Source organism: Tasmannia lanceolata, unplaced genomic scaffold, assembly GCF_043159265.1.
Source record: "Tasmannia lanceolata isolate RefF3 unplaced genomic scaffold, GAP_Taslan_0.1 ptg000005l, whole genome shotgun sequence".
Lineage (NCBI taxonomy): Eukaryota > Viridiplantae > Streptophyta > Magnoliopsida > Canellales > Winteraceae > Tasmannia > Tasmannia lanceolata.
Genome location: NW_027518682.1, coordinates 15,615,621 through 15,634,506, shown reverse-complemented (window position 1 = coordinate 15,634,506; position 18,886 = coordinate 15,615,621). Strand labels below are relative to the sequence as shown.

General features: G+C 36.8%; 1 protein-coding gene across 3 annotated transcripts; it reads right to left on the bottom strand.

Annotated features, from left to right (window-relative positions):
* Positions 1-906: 906 nt before the first annotated feature.
* On the bottom strand, positions 907-18,320 carry LOC143877676 (uncharacterized). Of its 3 annotated transcripts, XR_013250709.1 has the most exons (13): positions 18,090-18,320; positions 17,375-17,415; positions 16,483-16,671; positions 14,693-14,802; positions 14,075-14,112; positions 10,965-11,050; positions 9,542-9,701; positions 9,391-9,449; positions 9,285-9,322; positions 6,360-6,438; positions 3,612-3,655; positions 1,945-2,051; positions 907-1,218 (listed from the first exon to the last, which is right to left on the bottom strand). XR_013250709.1 is itself a non-coding variant. In XM_077379863.1 (12 exons), exons 1-12 carry the CDS (start codon positions 18,277-18,279, stop codon positions 1,164-1,166), a joined length of 1,089 nt encoding a protein of 362 aa, XP_077235978.1. In that variant the 5' UTR covers positions 18,280-18,294; the 3' UTR covers positions 907-1,163. The 3 variants fall into 3 exon arrangements, 2 of the variants coding, with proteins under 2 accessions (XP_077235978.1, XP_077235979.1); XM_077379863.1 differs by lacking the exon at positions 1,945-2,051 and having other exon boundaries at positions 18,090-18,294; XM_077379864.1 differs by lacking the exons at positions 1,945-2,051; positions 16,483-16,671 and having other exon boundaries at positions 18,090-18,294.
* Positions 18,321-18,886: the final 566 nt, after the last annotated feature.

Sequence of the window (18,886 nt, the reverse complement as noted above, 5' to 3'; positions counted from 1 at the left end):
TAGAGTATTTCATTGCAACATCTAGCTTGCACTTTGTTTTAGATTCATACATGTAAAGGAGAGAATATGGCCTTCTCTGCTGCAAGTGTATGCATTGCTTTAGTAATTGATGATGAATGGCAGTTTTGAGAGGTGTTTTTCTTAGTGGGCTGTGGACTTTGGCCATGGACTTGGGGGTTTTAAATTTGGGAATGGACCCGTAGTAAGTTTCTTTTGTCTCATTCTCTTCAACTTATTTGACTTTCAGAGCATTTTCTTTGACTTTTTTTGAAGGGGATTGCCAATGGAAATTTGGTAAAATGGAGGACACCCCCCTTTATCCCATGATTGGGCCCACTTGATGAAATCATTCTTATGACACAATGAGGGTTGCATACTGGTAGTGGCCCACCATATGAACAACCCTAATCACTGTACATGTCTCATGTTTGCAACCACTAGCGTGGCAATCTTCAATACTTTATATGGTGTCTGTAAAGAATGGAAATGATATAATCACCCTTTTCCTTCTTTGGGAAAACCCCCTTGTAGTATAAAGGGAAGTCATAAATATACTACGGGGGTATGAAAAGGGGGCGAGCACATCACTTCCCTTTTAAAAAATACAGTGGGGCCCACATTGTTCTTAGATCCAAATCATTCATTTGTTGGCCCCCATGTAAATAGCATGTCCCCAAAATCACCTCTGTAGGATGATCCTAGCCATCCGATCTATTGAGGGACAGCATTACAGATCAGAGGGCTAGGATCATCCTACGGAGATGATTTTGCGGCACGGGTTATTTATATATAATTCTCTAATTACTTGGACCAACCATCGAATGAAGATCATAGAAAAAAAAATTAAAAATTCCACTTGGTGGTTGTTACTACACAATGACTAGAATTCCAAAACACCAAACAAAATCACCTCCGACAGTTACCTTTCAATCCATTTCCTTAGATAATAGTAAATATAAATCAAGTGCCTTAAAAGTGCTAGGCCCCTGCCCTCCCTAAAGCCCAAATTCCACATTAGCAGAATAATAGTTCTTTCAGAGCTCCTACTTAAGTAACAGATACAGACATAAACAGCTGTCTAAATCTAAGAATCATATTGTGTCCCATTCAGTGGTGACATGGGTCCCAGAGGTTGGGTTTCTGGCGATGGAGGAGGTGGTGATCTATCCCTTAATGAACGCCGAATTCCCCATGAAAGAAATACTTCCTTCTGTGCTCCTACATGTTCAGCAAATACTGATATAGGAACATATGGAGAAATCTAATAAATACAGATAGATATAGGCACATATGTAGGAATCTAACAATCCTTTTTCTGCTAACCCTTTTTGGAGGCACATATGTGCCTTAAGAGTAAACAATTGTAAAGCTGCTCTCAGTAGGGATTGAAATCCTAGGATAAACTGTTCCTGGGATTGGCTACCTTCACTGTATAATTTTATCTTGAATAAATCCATTGGATTGGCTACCCTGCCTGCATAGTATACTACGATTGGAGTATATCAAGCCTGCTTATTAAGCAGACCCACGTCATTTTTTTTTTTGGAAAGGTAACAATTTACTTCATTTGTTCTGTTAAGGGGTAATTAAAGGACGTGGGTCTGCTTAAAACATTCGGGTTGCAGAGGAATGCCTTGGTAGGATGTCAAATGTGAACCCAGGGGCCCACTAGCTACGGCGCTATGATTTGAACTGGCCACTTGATGGACCTTGCCTTTGACCTCCTATGCCCCAGAAATCAAGCCAATCATACATCCAATGAACATGATTGTGAAAAACTACATATAGCAAAGACTGGTGTTCATCATGTAAGAAATGCACATTGGATGTTAGATTTGCATGATTAATGTAAATTTTCTGCCAAGAGAGATCTAAAGGAAGGCCTATCCAATGGACGGTTCAGATCAATCAAATATAGTACCCACCGTGCCTTTGTGAGCATACCTCTTATAGTCTTATGACAAAGAGGTCGCGCCCTACTGAAGGATTCCTCTTAGTTGCATGATGTTGTTTGGTGGTTAGCTCTGTGGTAAGCATATAGAATTTCTTACCTGTATAAGCCATGGTTTGAGTTAGCAGCAAGACACCCAATAGGAGGTGGAGAGAGATTGAGTATTTCATCATGTAAGATCTGGCTTTTATAGATTTAGATTCAGACGGGTAAAGGAGAGGCCTACCCTTCGTCTATTTATAGGGTGTCTGCAGCTTTCTTTGCATCAGTAGTTGAAGAAGAACGGCAGCTTTGGAAAAATCCATGTAAGAGTCTTTAACAAGGACCACACAGTTTTGAAAACAGGGCTCAACTACCCCGCTTGTTTTCTTATGCCATGAACTTCCAAGTTTCAAATGACTATTTAACAAGCAATTGGACTTGACTATAGCCTTCTTATCAACGTCTGATCTTAACGAGACAATGACAATGCATTTCTGTGAAGAATTTTACAGGTAGGACGTCCACATTGGATTATAACCTTTTCTTATGCCATGAATTTCTAAGTTTTAAATGACTTTTTAACAAGTGATTGGATTGAATATGGCCCACTTATCACTGTCTGATCTTTAATGAGAAGATGATAAGCAATTTCTACAAAGACTTTTACTTGTAAGAGTTCCACATTGTCTTATAACCCTTTGTTTTCTTATGCCATCAATTTCTAATTTTCTAGTGATCAGTTCTGTTTTCTATTGATACCATAAAATTTCCATGTTTCCAAATGACTGGATGGTTAATGCCTTTTGGCAAGCCTAGACTTGCACCACATTCTTTCAGAAGTCCTAAAAAATTATTTAAAAGGTTCAGCTGCCTACCATGTGGGCTTCCATTGGTAGAAATGATAGGATCCACCTGTATACAATTGGGGATCCATGCAATAGTGCCTTCCTCTTCCCAAATTGTGGTTTGATTGCCTAAACGTTTTAGTTAGCAATGTCGGTCTCAACATGTCAAAGTGGTGGTTTGAATTGTATTTCTTTGGTGGATGATTTTAGGAAATGATACTATGAGATGCACCTAAGCTAGATGCGCATGAAACACAGTGACTGGCATACTCTACGAAGTTATGCTTGATCCAAATTCATTTAGTAGGTCCCACTGGAGATGCTGTAGACCTTTAACCATGCTCATTGGGCAATCCTAACCATCCAATTGGAGGACTTGAATGTGGTCCAATGCTCAGTTTCTTCCATCTATTTGGAGCCCAAAAGTGGAAGGTTGATCATCTGATAAGTGTCACTCTTTAGTCTTACGACATCTCCATGGTGGGCCCACTGGATAAGCTATCCAAATCATCCGGACTTAATGTGGATGGAACACTCAAAAAGTGTCTCATACAGATGATTCTCATAATGTCATCGCCATGGTTTTAAATTTCGACCGAAATTCGACTTAGCCCCGAAACCGAAACGTTACAATTTTTCGGCCGAAATTTCGTTTTCCTGAAATTTTAGGAAATTCAGCCGAAAGCATTTTTTAATTAAATAATATTTTCCCAAAATTTCTGCCTGCCGAAATTTTGTATTACACAAAGAGTAAAAAGACAATCCCTGAACCAAAATTCAACCTTCTGATTCAGCAAAGATTTAAAAAGAACAAAATAATAATCATGCCTTACCTTTTATCATTGAGAGATCCGAACTGGTCTATGAGGCTTTGGAGCTGAAATACATAGAAGCTAAAGTCTAAGGAAACATTTACCGAGTAAAAAAATATGCAGTAATGAAAATAAATTGCGTCTTAAACCGTGTATAAGGTGGTCATGGTATTCTGCTCACACCATTGACAAAGTCAAGCCACATATTCTAGCCTTCTATACAGACAGAGAAAGTAAATGAACAAGCGACATGAAAAATATCACCCATGTTTCTCAACTCAAGTCAACTAAGCCTTTGTCCCAAACTAGTTGGGGTCGGCTAAATGAATCCTTTAGAAAATTTTCATGAAGGTGAAAAGACCTACCCGGCATAAAAATATCACCCATGTTTGAGTTTTTTTTCTTCATGAAATTTTTTTAAAGGATTCATTAGCCGACCCCAACTAGTTTGGGACAAAGGCTTAGTTGAGTTGAGTTGAGTTGAGTTTGTGTTATTCTGTTTTTTGAAGATCTTTTTGCATGACACATGCCACCCTTGTTCATTTTCGTTCTTGTAAACTCATTCTTCCTGTGACATGTCGCCTAAAATGATGATACGTCATACGTGGCATGAGCAAGGTGCCATGACAAGAGAAAAGGAAAGAAATTTTTGTAAACTCTGATCATTCTCATGTAGGCAAACATCCAATATACCAATGCACAGCTAACAAAACTTAAGAAAACCTTAAATACAGCTACGCTAGCATATAGCTGGAGCAAAGTAAATAAAATATATTCAGAAAATGATAGAAATACCATTGTACAAACATGGAATCAATAAGGGGCACATTTTTACATCGTATGGCACTGAATAGCATGCTATGCCAAAAACCTCCTTTTGGCTCAAGGAATGCTTGCTTGGTCCACACCATGCACCACAGCACAATGCGATCCCTTGGAACAGGATTGTGAATATAACATACAAGTGTAGTATAACATTTTTAATGGACAATTGCCCCTATCGAGGCATGCATGCAGACTTCATGGGTGAGTGAGAACTCATGCTTTTTTTTTTTTTTTAGTTGGGTAACTTACACTGGATGGTAATGACATTAAAAATAGAGAAGTGCTATATGGATGCCGCAGGGAGGGATGACAGGCTAGGATGCCTCTGACTGTGGGCCCTGCACATGGGCCAGATTGCCAGCACGTGCAGGTTGTATGGTCCACACGCAGGGCATGTAGCTAGAGGCCGCCCTGTCTTGGCATCCCCTTATGGTGTCCTCAAATCATTTTCCTTAATAATACTGTTGTATCGAACTAGGGTGAACACAGATCAGGCTTTTGGAAATGATGGGTTCAGTTATGAATCCTTCAACTGTGGTGAATATCTCATTTGAATAATGACTGAAGTGTCTGAAAGAGCAGTAATATCTGTTCTGACATTATGACAGGTGTTTCCTTTCCTTTCTTTTCTCTTTTTGGTGCACTTTTGAAATGGAATTTCTTAAGCCTGTCAGTGATGCAGGCTAGGGAGAGAAGAATAAGAGAAGAGAAGGAGAAGAGTAGAAGAAGAAGAAGAATGGGAAGAAGAAGAGAAGAGGAAGAATAGAGGAAAACCAGAAGCAGGAGAAATTTCAAAAGCTGTAACTCAAATCAAATCATCAAAAGTGACTATAAAGTCTACAACTGGCCTACATATAGGCATCATCAAATAAAAAAAAGACTAAAATGTCCCTAAAATCAGTAAAAGACCAAAATATCAATACCCCACATCTCCATCAGTCAACCAACCTTGTGGTATCACCAGTCATCAATTGCTGCTAGGAGCAACCCTCTATAAAGTTCCCATGTAGAGATTCGAGCTTTCAATCATGCTCTGATAACATAGTTATTCCTCATCCATCAGACTTGGATGCATGTTCTTAGAATTCTAGAATGCATAAGAATGAGCAACAAAACAGACCTGTTTCAGCAGGATCATAAGATGCTTTTGATCAAGCTTAGCTTGACTTAAAAGGGAGTGTATGTAGTATTTAATGGTCCTTATAGGGTTGGAATCATTGTGCCACCATTTCCCTGTTGGAGTTCAGTATGTCCTGATATACATTGTCTATTGTACTCCAGTCGGCTTTGTGGGGTGCATGATTGTGGCTTACTTAAGGTCAGAGTTCCCTCTGGTTTAGCTGTTTTTTTTTCTTATTTTACATAACCATTTAGACATTTGTAAAATAAAAAAGGCATGAACACTAGACAACAGAACTGAGCTTTTTAATTGGGTACAAGAATCTGGAAAGCCCATTGTGGAGGATAGAAGTTGAAAAATTACTCTACTCAATGTTGCTCTACTTCTGACTGGTTTCATAGGCTTAGAGAACCAAGTTAAAGTTGACTCCAAACACCACCAGATAGGTCAACTCTCAATCCATCAAATCAGTAGACAACCTTGTCTGGAATTCACCCCTCAAAAGGCTATATTTGAGTATAGTAGTGGACTCATGAAGATGAAGTATGTGTATACCTACCGGGACATTTAATCACTAAACTTTACTGAAATGGTGTAAGGACATGTTTTTTGTGAAGCGCTTGACGACATCTTTGATATTCTAAAAGGACAAAACACAAGTTGATTTTTTTCAGAATCTAACTTACTTCCAGTTCCTGAACTGGATTCAATATGGACAGTGGTAGTATCAATAAAAATATGCACTTGTTGGCATGTGAAGCAGTATATGCATTGCTAGTGTATGGACGTAACTTAAATATAAACAATTAAGTTGTGACTAACACCATTCGTCGTAGAAGAGAGACAGCCTCCAATGCCATGATTCCACCAGTACATTTGAAGCCCTTCCCCTGAAAAACTTTGCTGTTGACACAAAAAGAGAATTTTAAGTTAATTATAGTGGAAGCTAGATGATTAAGGTTTCATGAAATAACATGTTTATGCAAACTATTGCATATATGATATACCATCTATTAAAGAATAAGCATAAGAGGAAAACATTTTCAAGCTAGGGTCATGAAATCCGAAAAGATATATTACACATGTTCCAGAATCTTAGAACCAAGCATGACAGCACACCGGTAGTGGGTTTGCCAAGCCACGGCCAACTTGCAAAGGTAAAGGAGATATAAAATCAGATATTAACTGTTGGAGAATCTAGTTGTTAACAGAACTCAGAAATGAAACCTGTGATTAAGTTTTATGATTTGAACTTTTGATATAGAAATTAATTCAGTAACTTTTAACTCGTACTACCTCATATATATGTTTTTTTTTTTGGAAGATGACAATTTTCATTAATTCTCAAACTGCATTCGGGACCAGAAGTCCCAGCCTGCAATACAAGAGATTAACATGTTTTGGCATGGGCATACCCAATACCTATTTGAAATAAACCATACAAATATAAAAGACAACCATAAAATCCCATTTCCTTCTTTTCTAACCTGCTTACTTTGACCTCATATATATGTGAGAAGACACTCCATATTTCAAAATGTTGTTCCAGACACGTAGTTGGATGTGTGATGCGTCTCAAGACAACGATTAAGAAAAAAAAAATCTATTTAACTTATCCTTTTCTTGTTTATGTGCTACCAATATACTTTTAACATATTTTATAAGTACATTTTCTTTTATATCTCATGCCTTTACTGATTAATAATTATATAATGAATTAATGATACAATTCTATACAATCACAAAACCGTAAAGATTTATCAGCATGTTGGAATTAACAAGGCACCATGCCTAAGATGTGTCATGTCTGACACCAACAAATATGTTCACATAACAAAGTTTTGTAGATTCAATATAAGTCGAACCTCGGCTAAGTACTTCTAGAGGATACTTGGAATGAAATGAAGGTTACACAGAAAGAAGGAAAATAGAATTTCACAACTGTTGGGGAAGGGAGATTCTCTCTAGTGGTGAAATTCAAATCTGTTAATGACGGTTTTATTTGGATTTCTACGACTGGCCCAAATGATATTTGATCTAGAGAAGGTATTATGGCCGGAGTTAGATGCGATGAGAGAACATTGGGTGTTCCTTCGTGCTTACGTGGCGACTTTAATGCCACAACATTTAGTGAGGAAAAAATGGTTGAGCTAGAATTGCTGAGTACGTGAGATTTTTAAGATTTTTTTGGAGAAATGCCTTGGTGGATTTGCCATCAGGAAGGGGTGATTTCACCTCATCGAATGATTTTATTCAGATGCCGTTTGATTGGTGATCTAAATATAATTCGATGGGCCATCGGTTTATAATGAAGGTTAAGCACTTAAGGCTAAGGAAAAGGAGTGGAAGAAAACTCCTTCGAGGATGTTGAAGTGAGAAAGATTGTACTTTGTAGTGAGCATTTATTTACAGGAGGGGGGCCTCTAGATGAAAATGACAGAATGAAGGGAGCATCTAAAGGAGGAGTATAAGAGGCAAGTAAACAGAAAGGACACACGCTAGCGACAAAGGTCAAGGATAAAGTGACTGAAAGAAGAAGACAATAACAAAGGCTTTTTCATAACATTGCAAAATGTTTAGAGAAGGCATAATTGTATAAGCTAAGATGAAGTTGGATGGCTCTAGGGTCGAGGAACTGGAGGCAATCTTTTCTTCTATTGTCAATTTCACAATAATTTATACATTAAGGAGATCTGGTGGAAACTGATGTTAGATGGGGTCATAGTTTATAGGTTAGATGAGCAGGATAAAGGTAAAGGCCTTTTAATGGAGGATGAAATGGAAAATGTTATTTTTTCCACGAGTAATGAAATGGCTGTGGGACCTGATGGCTTTTCATTGTGTTCCATCAAAGGTGTTTGGAGGCTTTCAAAGTTTGTTCATGTTCATTGGTTTCGAAAACCATAATTGGCTTCTTACCAGTGTTCGATGTGCTTCTTCGTTGAAGTGACAGTGAACTATTTATTGATCTCTTACCCTTTCACTGCCAACCTGGGGGGCCTTGTCTTTTGTTTGTTTGGTATAAGTTGACGATGCCAGATTGGGTAGGGCTAGGTTGGCTTTCTATAGGTCGATCCATGTAAGAGATTCTAGAGAAGCAATGATTCTAACTTTGCTCTAGGGGTTGAGATTAATTCCCTCTATGATCCAGGGTTCATTAGTGATGGAAGGTGATTTACATAATGTGATTATAGGTGGATGTCTAATGGACTCAGATACTGATGGATGCTTGCAAATCAGCTTGAAGAGGCATTTGATTTATGTTCTTCTATGAATATCGCCTTGAATCACCATTATGTGGATGTCGAAAGGCCAAATAAATTACAGATCCCTTAGCTAAGGAAGGAGTGGGATGTGAGCATTTGGTTGTTGGGTCCAAGTTTCCATTATAATCTTATGCTAGTTGGTGAGCTTGTTTTTTCTTTTTCTTTTTGACCATTTCAGCCAGCTACCTTGTATCTTTCTTTTGTCTTCTAATAAATTTATTATTGCTCAAAAACAGGGAAAAAAAAAACGAAAGAAAGGAGGAGACTCTAGCAGCTATACCTCAATTAAAACATCATCACTTATTTACATAATTATTCTAGAAGGGATGGAAATAGCAAAATCTCCTCTCTCTTTTTAAAAATATCATATTAGGTAGTAAGACAACCAATTTGCAAGACAAAAATGATAACATACAACATTCGAATAAGGTAAAATGATAGTGAAATTAATTCAATATATGGTACGCAGTTCTGGAAGCAAACCTAGGGAACTGCTCAGAACTACTCGTATGCAGTGACAAACCGACTGATGTTGAAGAATCAGCGGATGAGTTGTGGTTAGGGGTGAAATGCCACTCGAACCCAGAGCGATTGATCCACATCCTCCAAATTTATCACTAGCGCAGCCATAATAAACTGCTCTTATTCCTTCCAAAAGCATATAAACAAATAAAAAAAGGAAGGAAGTGATTCCAAAATGTAAATTAGTTTCATAACCAAATTAGGTTGAATGAGCAAACCAAGAATAGATAAGGCTGTTGCACACATTATACACGGTTCACATGTAACATAAATATCACATCTTGAGAATTTCTCTGCAACATCTAAATGTGAGAGTCCATTTCTCAGCCACTGCTCAAGTAGAACATCAATGGCTTCCATTTCTGCATGTCTGGTAGCCTGCATATATATGATCAATTGATTGAAAATAAGCAATTAGCTCACCCAAAAGTGAAATTTAAGTATTTGACAGAGGACTTCTGATTAGTTTAGTATCTATGATGCCATTCAAAAAATAAAAAAGTTTAGTATCTATGACATTCATAATTGGGTGTATACTGTTACCAAGTGCTGCTTTATTCCACACTAGACATATATCTTATGTATTGTGTAAGGCTCTAAAACATTAATATTATCCATTACCATTCAAAAAATAATAATAAATGTATAGTACATGGAAGAGAAACTATCCGCGTTACTTCAAATAAATGCTATCAGAGGGCGAGCCTCGGCGCAATGGTAAGGTTACTCCATTGTGACCTGGTGGTGACGGGTTCAAATCACGGAAACAGCCTCTCAGCAAAGCAGGGGTAAGGCTGCATACATCTAGCCCACGCCAGACCCCGCAATGGCGGGACCTTGTGCACTGGGCCACCCTTTTTTATAGGATATATGCACAGACATAATACATGAAAGTGCAACTCTTAATCAATTCTGAAATTATTTGGGCAAATAAGACAATTTTGTATCATTATCTCTCTTGACTTTAGGACAAAATTAAGTCTGCTAGTTATGGTGGCAAAGCATTTAAATCTGCACACAATATGATTTAACTAACAAAATCATGAAAGCAGAAAAATGGAAGAAGGGAAACTATGTAATAAATAAAAATAAAATTATATTCATATATAATTCCAAATTCGTTATAAATATGCAAGGCATATAGTTGATTTCTATCATAAGTTCTGAAACAATGATATTGATGGTCAAAATAAAAGCATACGCAGGGAAAAAAACCTTGTAAATGCTGCTAAAGTAGGTTATAAGGAAACAAATATGAACTGGAAAAACCTTATTGCAGGAAAATCCAGGCATCATTTTCATGAAGCATCAAAACGTGAATAACATTATTAACTGGGCATCAACATGCAGTCAATTGATACACCAATTCATAGGTGTGGAGAAAATAGCAATTAGATTTTCAGACTTTTAAAAGAACATATAGAGCATTATAATTGATTAATATGTGCATATTTCTGAAAATTAAAAAATAAAAAATAAAAAAAATAGAAGAGTAAATACTCGCATCTCTAACATCATGGAAAAACACAACAAAGAGATGAACATGTAAAGCTGAACCCAAACAATTAGCTAGAGAATGCCCTAGTTTATCAATTGCCTGAGTAATATTTCTTGAAGAGGTAACAAGGTTGAAACTCATACATTTCGTGACTCAGTGGTTCGGTTACACCCAGAGGAAATGACCTTTCCTTCCTCCACAATCACACAACTGGTGAAGAAATTCAACGCTGGAAACATGAGCATAAAAAGCATAAGCATCCTCTCACATGGAGGCTATGGAGCTAGAGGGAGAAAACATCATCGAGAAAAGTTTTGATATCAATGGATCATATTAGTTCAGAGAAAAGAAAAGAAAACTCAAAAGAACCATGAGCAAACTGAAATGAAAATATACATGATCTAGGCTTCCGATATTTTCTCACCAAGGGCTTATATTGAAAAAGACAGCACCCACTGTAAACAAGTTAAACTCCCAAATCCGAACTAATAGTCACATATGGAACCACTATATATATTAGATCGTGCGATAAGAGGAAGCCTAATGACATCAATAGGTGCAATATTAGATTAACAGGACGTAGTTGCCGAGATGAAAATGTACAGCATCAACCAATAAAGACGGAAACATAGTTTAGCATCTTAGCATATACTGCTGCATGACTAGTTACTTGCTCCAGTTCATATTTTCCATTTTGCAATTCATATTAATAAAGGCAATCTTTTCTTTATGATTTTTTTAATGGCTTTTTTCTTTATGAAAATAAATGGAAAAAAATGTGTTAGCATCATGTTATGGTAGTGACTCTCCTTTTAATTCAAAAAATAATAATGTCAGTGACTCTCCAAGGATTTCAATTTTACCTGATCGATAAATCCACTTTCAAAAAGTTTCATTTCTTCAACTGGTGCTTTCCCTCAGTTTCCCTCACTGTCATTTTCTTTAGATGCCTTTCAGTTTTAATCTCGAACAATGGGCCTAACGAATCTAATTTCAAGTCAATGATTTTGCCCGAAGCTGAGGAAATCTCTTTTGAACCATTGACATGTCTTAACTACTAAATATACATTGACAGACCAAGTCATGGACCATAGGCCATGCAAACAGCACTGGACGAAATGGCCCCGTGACACATGTTACATTTGGTTGCAAAAAGGAGCCAAAACCTCGGAAGATTACTTACCCACTACACTACCTGTCAGCCCCTTATATGATGAGGTGACACCATTTAACTCTACTACTAAAAATCCTTTAAAAATGTAGTTTTTTGGTAGTAGAGTTATGGGATTTATGCCTCTCGTTTCTTTCTCTTTCTCTATTCCACAAGGAGACTACTAACCCACACTCGAAAACCAACCACACCTTGGGATTCACCACCACTCCACGAGGATACTACTACTACACTACTCTTCCAGTTGACTACTTTACCCACTACTCCACTAGAATAATGGCAGTGAATCCGAACAGAACAACTACATAACTCAACTCAACTAAGCCTTTGTCCCAAACTAGTTGGGGTCGGCTAAAAGGGCAGCCCAGTGAACGAGGCTCCCGCCATTGTGGGGTCTGGGGAGGGCTAGATGTACGCAGCCTTACCCCTTCTTTGCAGGGAGGCTGTTTCCGTGACTCGAACCCGTGACCACCAGGTCACAATGGAGCAACCTTACCGTTGCGCCAAGGCTCGCCTTATAGTTTATTTTTCATCTCTTGCTTTCTCTTCTGTTTGTTTGGACCCTTCTTATGGACTTTGTAATCTTGATTGTATTCCTCCTTTTATGTTAAAAAAATGATTCTCCTTTCAATAAATTTTCCTTCTCATTCCAAGAAAAAAAAAAAGAATTGTCTTGCCCATCTCCAAAATTAGGCACCCAATGATGGGCCAAAAAAAGTGCCACGTGCGTTAAATATAATGAGTCCTCAAGGAGGTGTTATTTTGAACTCATACAGAGCATTTATTTCTAGATAATTGTACCTAAAAGCTCACATGAGGCGCCAAGGATGGAAATGCCTTTCTAGGCTGTAAATATGTTCATGCTTTTAAATTTCCACCGAAACCGAGACGAAACAACCGAAACGTTTATGTTTCCATCCCCACCGAAACTAAAACCAAAATGACCAAAATGCATAAACAAAAATCATAAATGTAATAGTAGTATACTATATTAGTATGTATTTATAATCATATTTATATGAAGGCTATCGATATTGGCACTACCCAACTCAACTCAATTCAACAAAGCCTTTGACCCAAACTAGTTGGGGTTGGATTTCACTAAATCACCTTGTCTTTTATAATTTAACCAGTTGTCAAACTTTATTACAATTCCCAAAAAACTGTCAGAGGCCAATTAAAGAAGAGACAGAGTGAGTTAGTGCAATTATCAAAACACAATAGTGCAAATATCAGTTGCCTTATATGAATTGTATGCAAGATGCAGTGCATGTATTATGTGTAAATATTTAAATGAATTACATGTGAAATTCGGTATATCCTAAATTATAAGGCATGCACGACGTCACTAGGTTTTCAATGTTTTTAAACCATTATGGATGATTCTCTTGCTTATGTGTTGGTTTCTAAGTGTGTATTTGTGCTTGTTCTAGCATTTCCTGAGGTTTCTTCTTTAAATTCTATCATTTTCTAAGTTTCCATATGTTTTCGTGATTTTACAAGATTTCCACCGATTTTTTGAAACGAAACCGTAACGTTTCCATTTACGTGGTGACCAAAACTAAAATTTAAAACCTCGAGTATGTTTCATTGCAAACATAACAAGCCAAGCCACCATAACTAGAAAAGGATCGTTTGATCCTTACCACAAGTTTTACGAGTACCCCATATACAATAAATATCCGTACTATGGGCAAAATATGAGATGAAGTTTTGCAGACTAACTTGCATTTCCCACGTGTAATAAAGAGCTTCAAATGCTCACACTTCGGAAGTATGCCACAATTTGTAGATGGATATAATCAAAACCAAATTATGTAGACTCTCATCCATTGTGCTCATGAATCTTTTCATGAAAAGTAGAGATCAAATCTAAAATTGAGTATCCAATGTTATTATTGCATGTAGATTTGTAAAATTGAGCATCCTATGCTATTATTTAGCAAATTGAAAAGAAATGATAAAATAATAACATGCTAGGTATATCAGAACTCATCACAATTACCATATAGAAATGCCTTCAATGGATCAAAAAATACATAATTAGAAGTGATAGATGGAAGAGAATGATGATAAACTCACCCGATCGGGACTTCTCGGTTGTCCAGGGCAAACTTAGCCTGTGAAAAGTAAGAAAGAAGCAAACATCAGGACTGAAGGAAACAATGTCACCTTGAAGGGGTCAACATGAAGACTTTTAAGTAAAAATGTCTAAAAAATAATACAGGACATTGAAAAGATCAGATTAAACTTGGAATGGCTTGAATCGACAAGTTGTGGCTTGAACATATAAAGCTGAGCCTCAACTGTTTAACAAATTTTTTGAGGAAGTCTAATAGATTCACCAAATCTCTAGATCAAATACTTTCACCAAAGTGCAAAGTCAGAAACAGACTTGAAGGTGCAAGCTTTGACTCGGAGATGAATAAAACTTAGTTTGCAACTTTTAAAATAATCTATTCCTATACAGAACACAATTTCCTAAAGACAGAAGTAAGCCACAATATTAACACTTTTAGGCTGCCATTCAAAAATAAATAAATAGATTAACCCGTTCTGACTAGGTGGTTACTTCAAATGATACAATACAGTACTGGACATGGAAGTATATACAACAGGAAATATACATATATCATATAACACAGATGATGCTAGAAAGGAAACAAATATATGCTTATAAGGAAAGTCATTCCTTCTTACATCAAAGTTGAGCTTCTTATTTGATACGAGAATTTATAAAATACCTGCACTAAGGCAAGCTCCATAAATGCAACCGCTGATTGTGAATCTGCTCCTGTCATAGAGGCCATCTGAAAAGTAGTCAACGAGAACCCATTTGATGGTTAGAGAAAAATATGAAAAATAAATACAAAAGGATAAATCCAAGGAAAAATTAAGTCGTTCCATGACCATATACCATGTGAACCATGATGAATAAGTACGTTCTTTTTGTATTTTTCTTTTTTGAGCAATTAAGAAGCATTTTATTAAAGGAAAAAAAAAAGCAACCTAGACAATATGGCTCCATGAAAAAAAGGAAACAGAATTCACAAAAGGAAAAGATAGAAAAAAAAGAAGACTCCTGACACTGAAATAAACAACAGCCATTGTTTATCACACATGGGGTTGGGACCTATCAAAAATGATTTAGCCTACCCTATGAATTTATTGTTGACACACGTGTAGTGTTGTGTCGACATGTGTCAACATCTTTCGACACTAGTAAATGTATGGCTGGAAGTGACAGACTTAATTTGGGTGTTTCAACATGTTTTTATACCATGTCAGGTGTGACATTCTGTTTTATTATCAATTATTGTATTTACACTCTTTTATTATTAACTCTTCTTTAACTAATATTTGTTATTATATCCACTTTCCTAAATCTAAAATCCTAAACAAACACTTATTCCAATATGATATCCAGTTTATCCTATCGTGTCCACATTCTGATTTAGACTTGCCCCAGTTTCTAAATTTTGGAGGTTTGCCGTGTCGGACACTCCATGTCCGTGTCCACAAATTGTAGCCTATCAACCTCCTAGCATCAAAGCTATGTTGGACAGCAATAGCCAAGAAATTGAATGAATAGGCATCTAGTGTTACCATATGAATAAATATATTATCTGGGTCAGAGGATTGTAATTCCTGAGACTACCAAATTAGCTAGTCATATGAGATTCCCATTTTTTGAAACGATGGATCCACGCCTATATTGAGCCAGTTTCCAACTGAACGCAGGTAGGCCCCATTGTTTCCACCATTGAGAACTTGTATATAATCTTATCAGATGAGCTTCAACCATTATGACTCATCCAAGTATCCATCAATCAGTGGTACTGAGCATTTAAAACAAAACGAGTTTGACTGCATGGTTCCTACATCATTGATTAAAATGGCATCAAGGTGAAGGTAGCCCCCTCTATCTCTTGAAATGCTCAAAAGCTCACCACTAAATACAAAACTCATCCAAGTCTACATGGTTTGACATATTTCTAAGAACACAGTTTAAATTCTTTCATAAAAAAAATAGGACAGATATGCGATTTTTATTTTTTTTACAAAATCAGCAAGATTACCATTTAAAAAACAAATCAGTAAGATTCTTATTAGAACCATTCAAAAAAAAAAAAAAGTGAGATTCTTATAAGACCAGCAGAGTCAATTCAGAAATTAAAAAAAAAAGCTGATATATTTTAACTAAGGGAATGTGAGTATAAGTTTTGCGAGTATCATAAAACATATATCAGAGATTCAAATGTGAATCTGATGATAAATCAATGCAGCAGTCCGACTTCATAAGAAATGAAAAAGGAAACCCTAAAATGGCAAATAATTAAAGATGCCGTGGCTAAATCCAGTGCATAAACGGTGATTAATTTGGAAAAATTAGTGAATATTTCAATAAGTAAAACAGAAAGTCACAATGATTCAACAGAATAACAAGCAAAAACAAAAATCGAAGGGAACTGAATTCATGAATTTCTCACCTGAGAAATGAAGGATTCTTTTGTTTTTATTGTTTCCTCTTTTTGCAGTTTAGTCTTTGAATGATTCTTGTACTTTGAGTCTTTCGGGTAAAGAGAGTAATGCTCAGTTCTCTCGTAGGGAAAGGAAAGGAAACGGAAGTGAAGGGAAAGATACTGATGTGGCAGAAAGGAAAGTGAAGGAAAAGAAACCTGACAGAAAACCTATCAGATGAGCGTTTCGTTGCACAGAAACCTCACAGAAACCTCATAGAAACTACAAAAATATGTGTTTCGTTGCAGGAAAACTCAATAGAAACCTGTTAAATAGAAACTGTGACAAACTGACATGCAGAATTATGCCAACATAGAATCTAGTCTAAAATAAGTGGGTCCAACCCTCTGAAGTCAATCAAAATAAGAAAAACCATGACAAACAGAAGTTGAACAATAACAATGCCAATCAAATTGTCACAAATATAGAGTTGCCAAGATATAAATCAAGCAACCAACATAGACTTGACATAAAATTGTCAAAAATATAGAGTTACCAAGATATAAATCAGGCAACCAACATAGACTTGACACGATATGGAATGGCGTTAGTACTCAAAAAGAAGAAGAACTAGCCTCCGATTAAACAACCAACATCCTCGATTCTAAGTCTCTGATCGTCCATCTAACAACAAATGGTTAGTACTCAACAAGAAGAAGAACAAGCCTCAAATTCGCACCAACTGCTGAACATAACAAGCAATAACACGAAACGAATAAAAGAAACCCCAAACACGACATGGAATGGGGCTTACAATACATAATAACCAACAACACATAACAAATAAAAGAAGCCCAAAAGACGACATGGAATGGGGCTTACAACACATTAAACGCAATATCACGCAAAGTAAGAACAAACCTCAAGAAGGTTAGGAAGGAAATCGACAGTAGGATGGTTACCTGCAAAAGAATAAATCAAACAAATCATGACTTAATAAATTCTGAGTAACTAATACATTAAACCCAAATTCTGTGTTAAAAAAATCAGAAATGTGAATCTCACTACCATAAACCACTAAACCCCTAAAAACACCGAGTTGCACTAAAAAAGTTAAAAAAAAATCCATATCAAATTCCGGTCAGGTTGAGCTTTTGCTGAAAAACCATATCAAATAAGCAAAAAATAACAAAAAATATGTAAAAAGAAAAAACCAACACATGGAGAGAAAGATAGAGGGAGAGAGAGAAAGTTTGAATTAAAAAATCCGTAAAAACAACCAAAACCCCCAATAAAAAAAATCCCTAAATCTAAAAAAAACCAACAAACCTAGAGCTTGGATTATCGGTTCTTAGACTCGGAAAAGAGGGAGAAATGAAACTTTATTTCAATTTTATGAAACCCGAAATAGGGTCTCTGTAAATATTCTCAAATAGGGTTTCTCAAAAACACGAAATAGGATTTCTCAAATCAATTTTAGCTATTTATAGAAACCCTATTTCAGATTTACTAAATCAGGTTTATAGAAACCCTATTTCAGATTGGAGAAGATGAGCAGGGATTTCAAAAAAAAAAAAAAAAAAAAAGAATGGGGAAGAGAGACAAGAAACAGAGAAGAGAGAGTGAGAGGACGTACCGTGAGCGAGGTCGGAGATGAGGCGAGGTCGAAGACGAGGAGAGGATGGAGACGACGAAGTTGTTTGTGTCTTTTTTTTTCTCCACACACAGCTACGATCGCGGAAACTTGAGAGAAAGTAGGTTTTCCGATAGTCTGTATATCGGAAATGGGATGGAGAAAAGTCGCGGAAAAGTCTTTTCCACGTCATTTATTTCATTTTTCATGTTTGATAAAATAGTTTCCGAGGAAACTAAAAGAACACCACAAATATCAGTTTCCGCGGAAAAATACAGGGGTTTCCCCGGAAACCCAACGGGAAAGGAAACAAGAGAACACAGCATAAGTGACGATCTCTGTTTTCGGCAAGAGTATGCTTTCTCCAAAAATGGGGGACGAAAACGTAAGAAAAATTAGGGCAAATTTATCGTCGAAAAGATACTAAACTACCCTCCGTTTTTAACCCTATTCTATTGCAAAACAAAACCTCCGTAATTTCCATGCGCAAATTTAGAGAAAGGATTAGTTGGAACTTGGAATTGGGAAAGAAGAAGAGCCACCGAAACTTTGTTCTCTTGGTGCTTGGGGTGCGCCGTATCCACGTAGGTGTTAAGGTCCTAAGTGGGGGCCCGGCTAGGTATGGACTGGGTGGGACCCAGCTTAGTATGTGACAAGTTTAAAAGGCCTTGCCTAACGTGTTCCATCAGCTCTGGAGTTTTTAGCGTATCGGTAAGGTACCTAACAGCATGGTTTAAAATTTCGACCGAAATTTCGGATACCGGTCGGGACCGAAACCGAAAAATTCTGAAATTCAATTT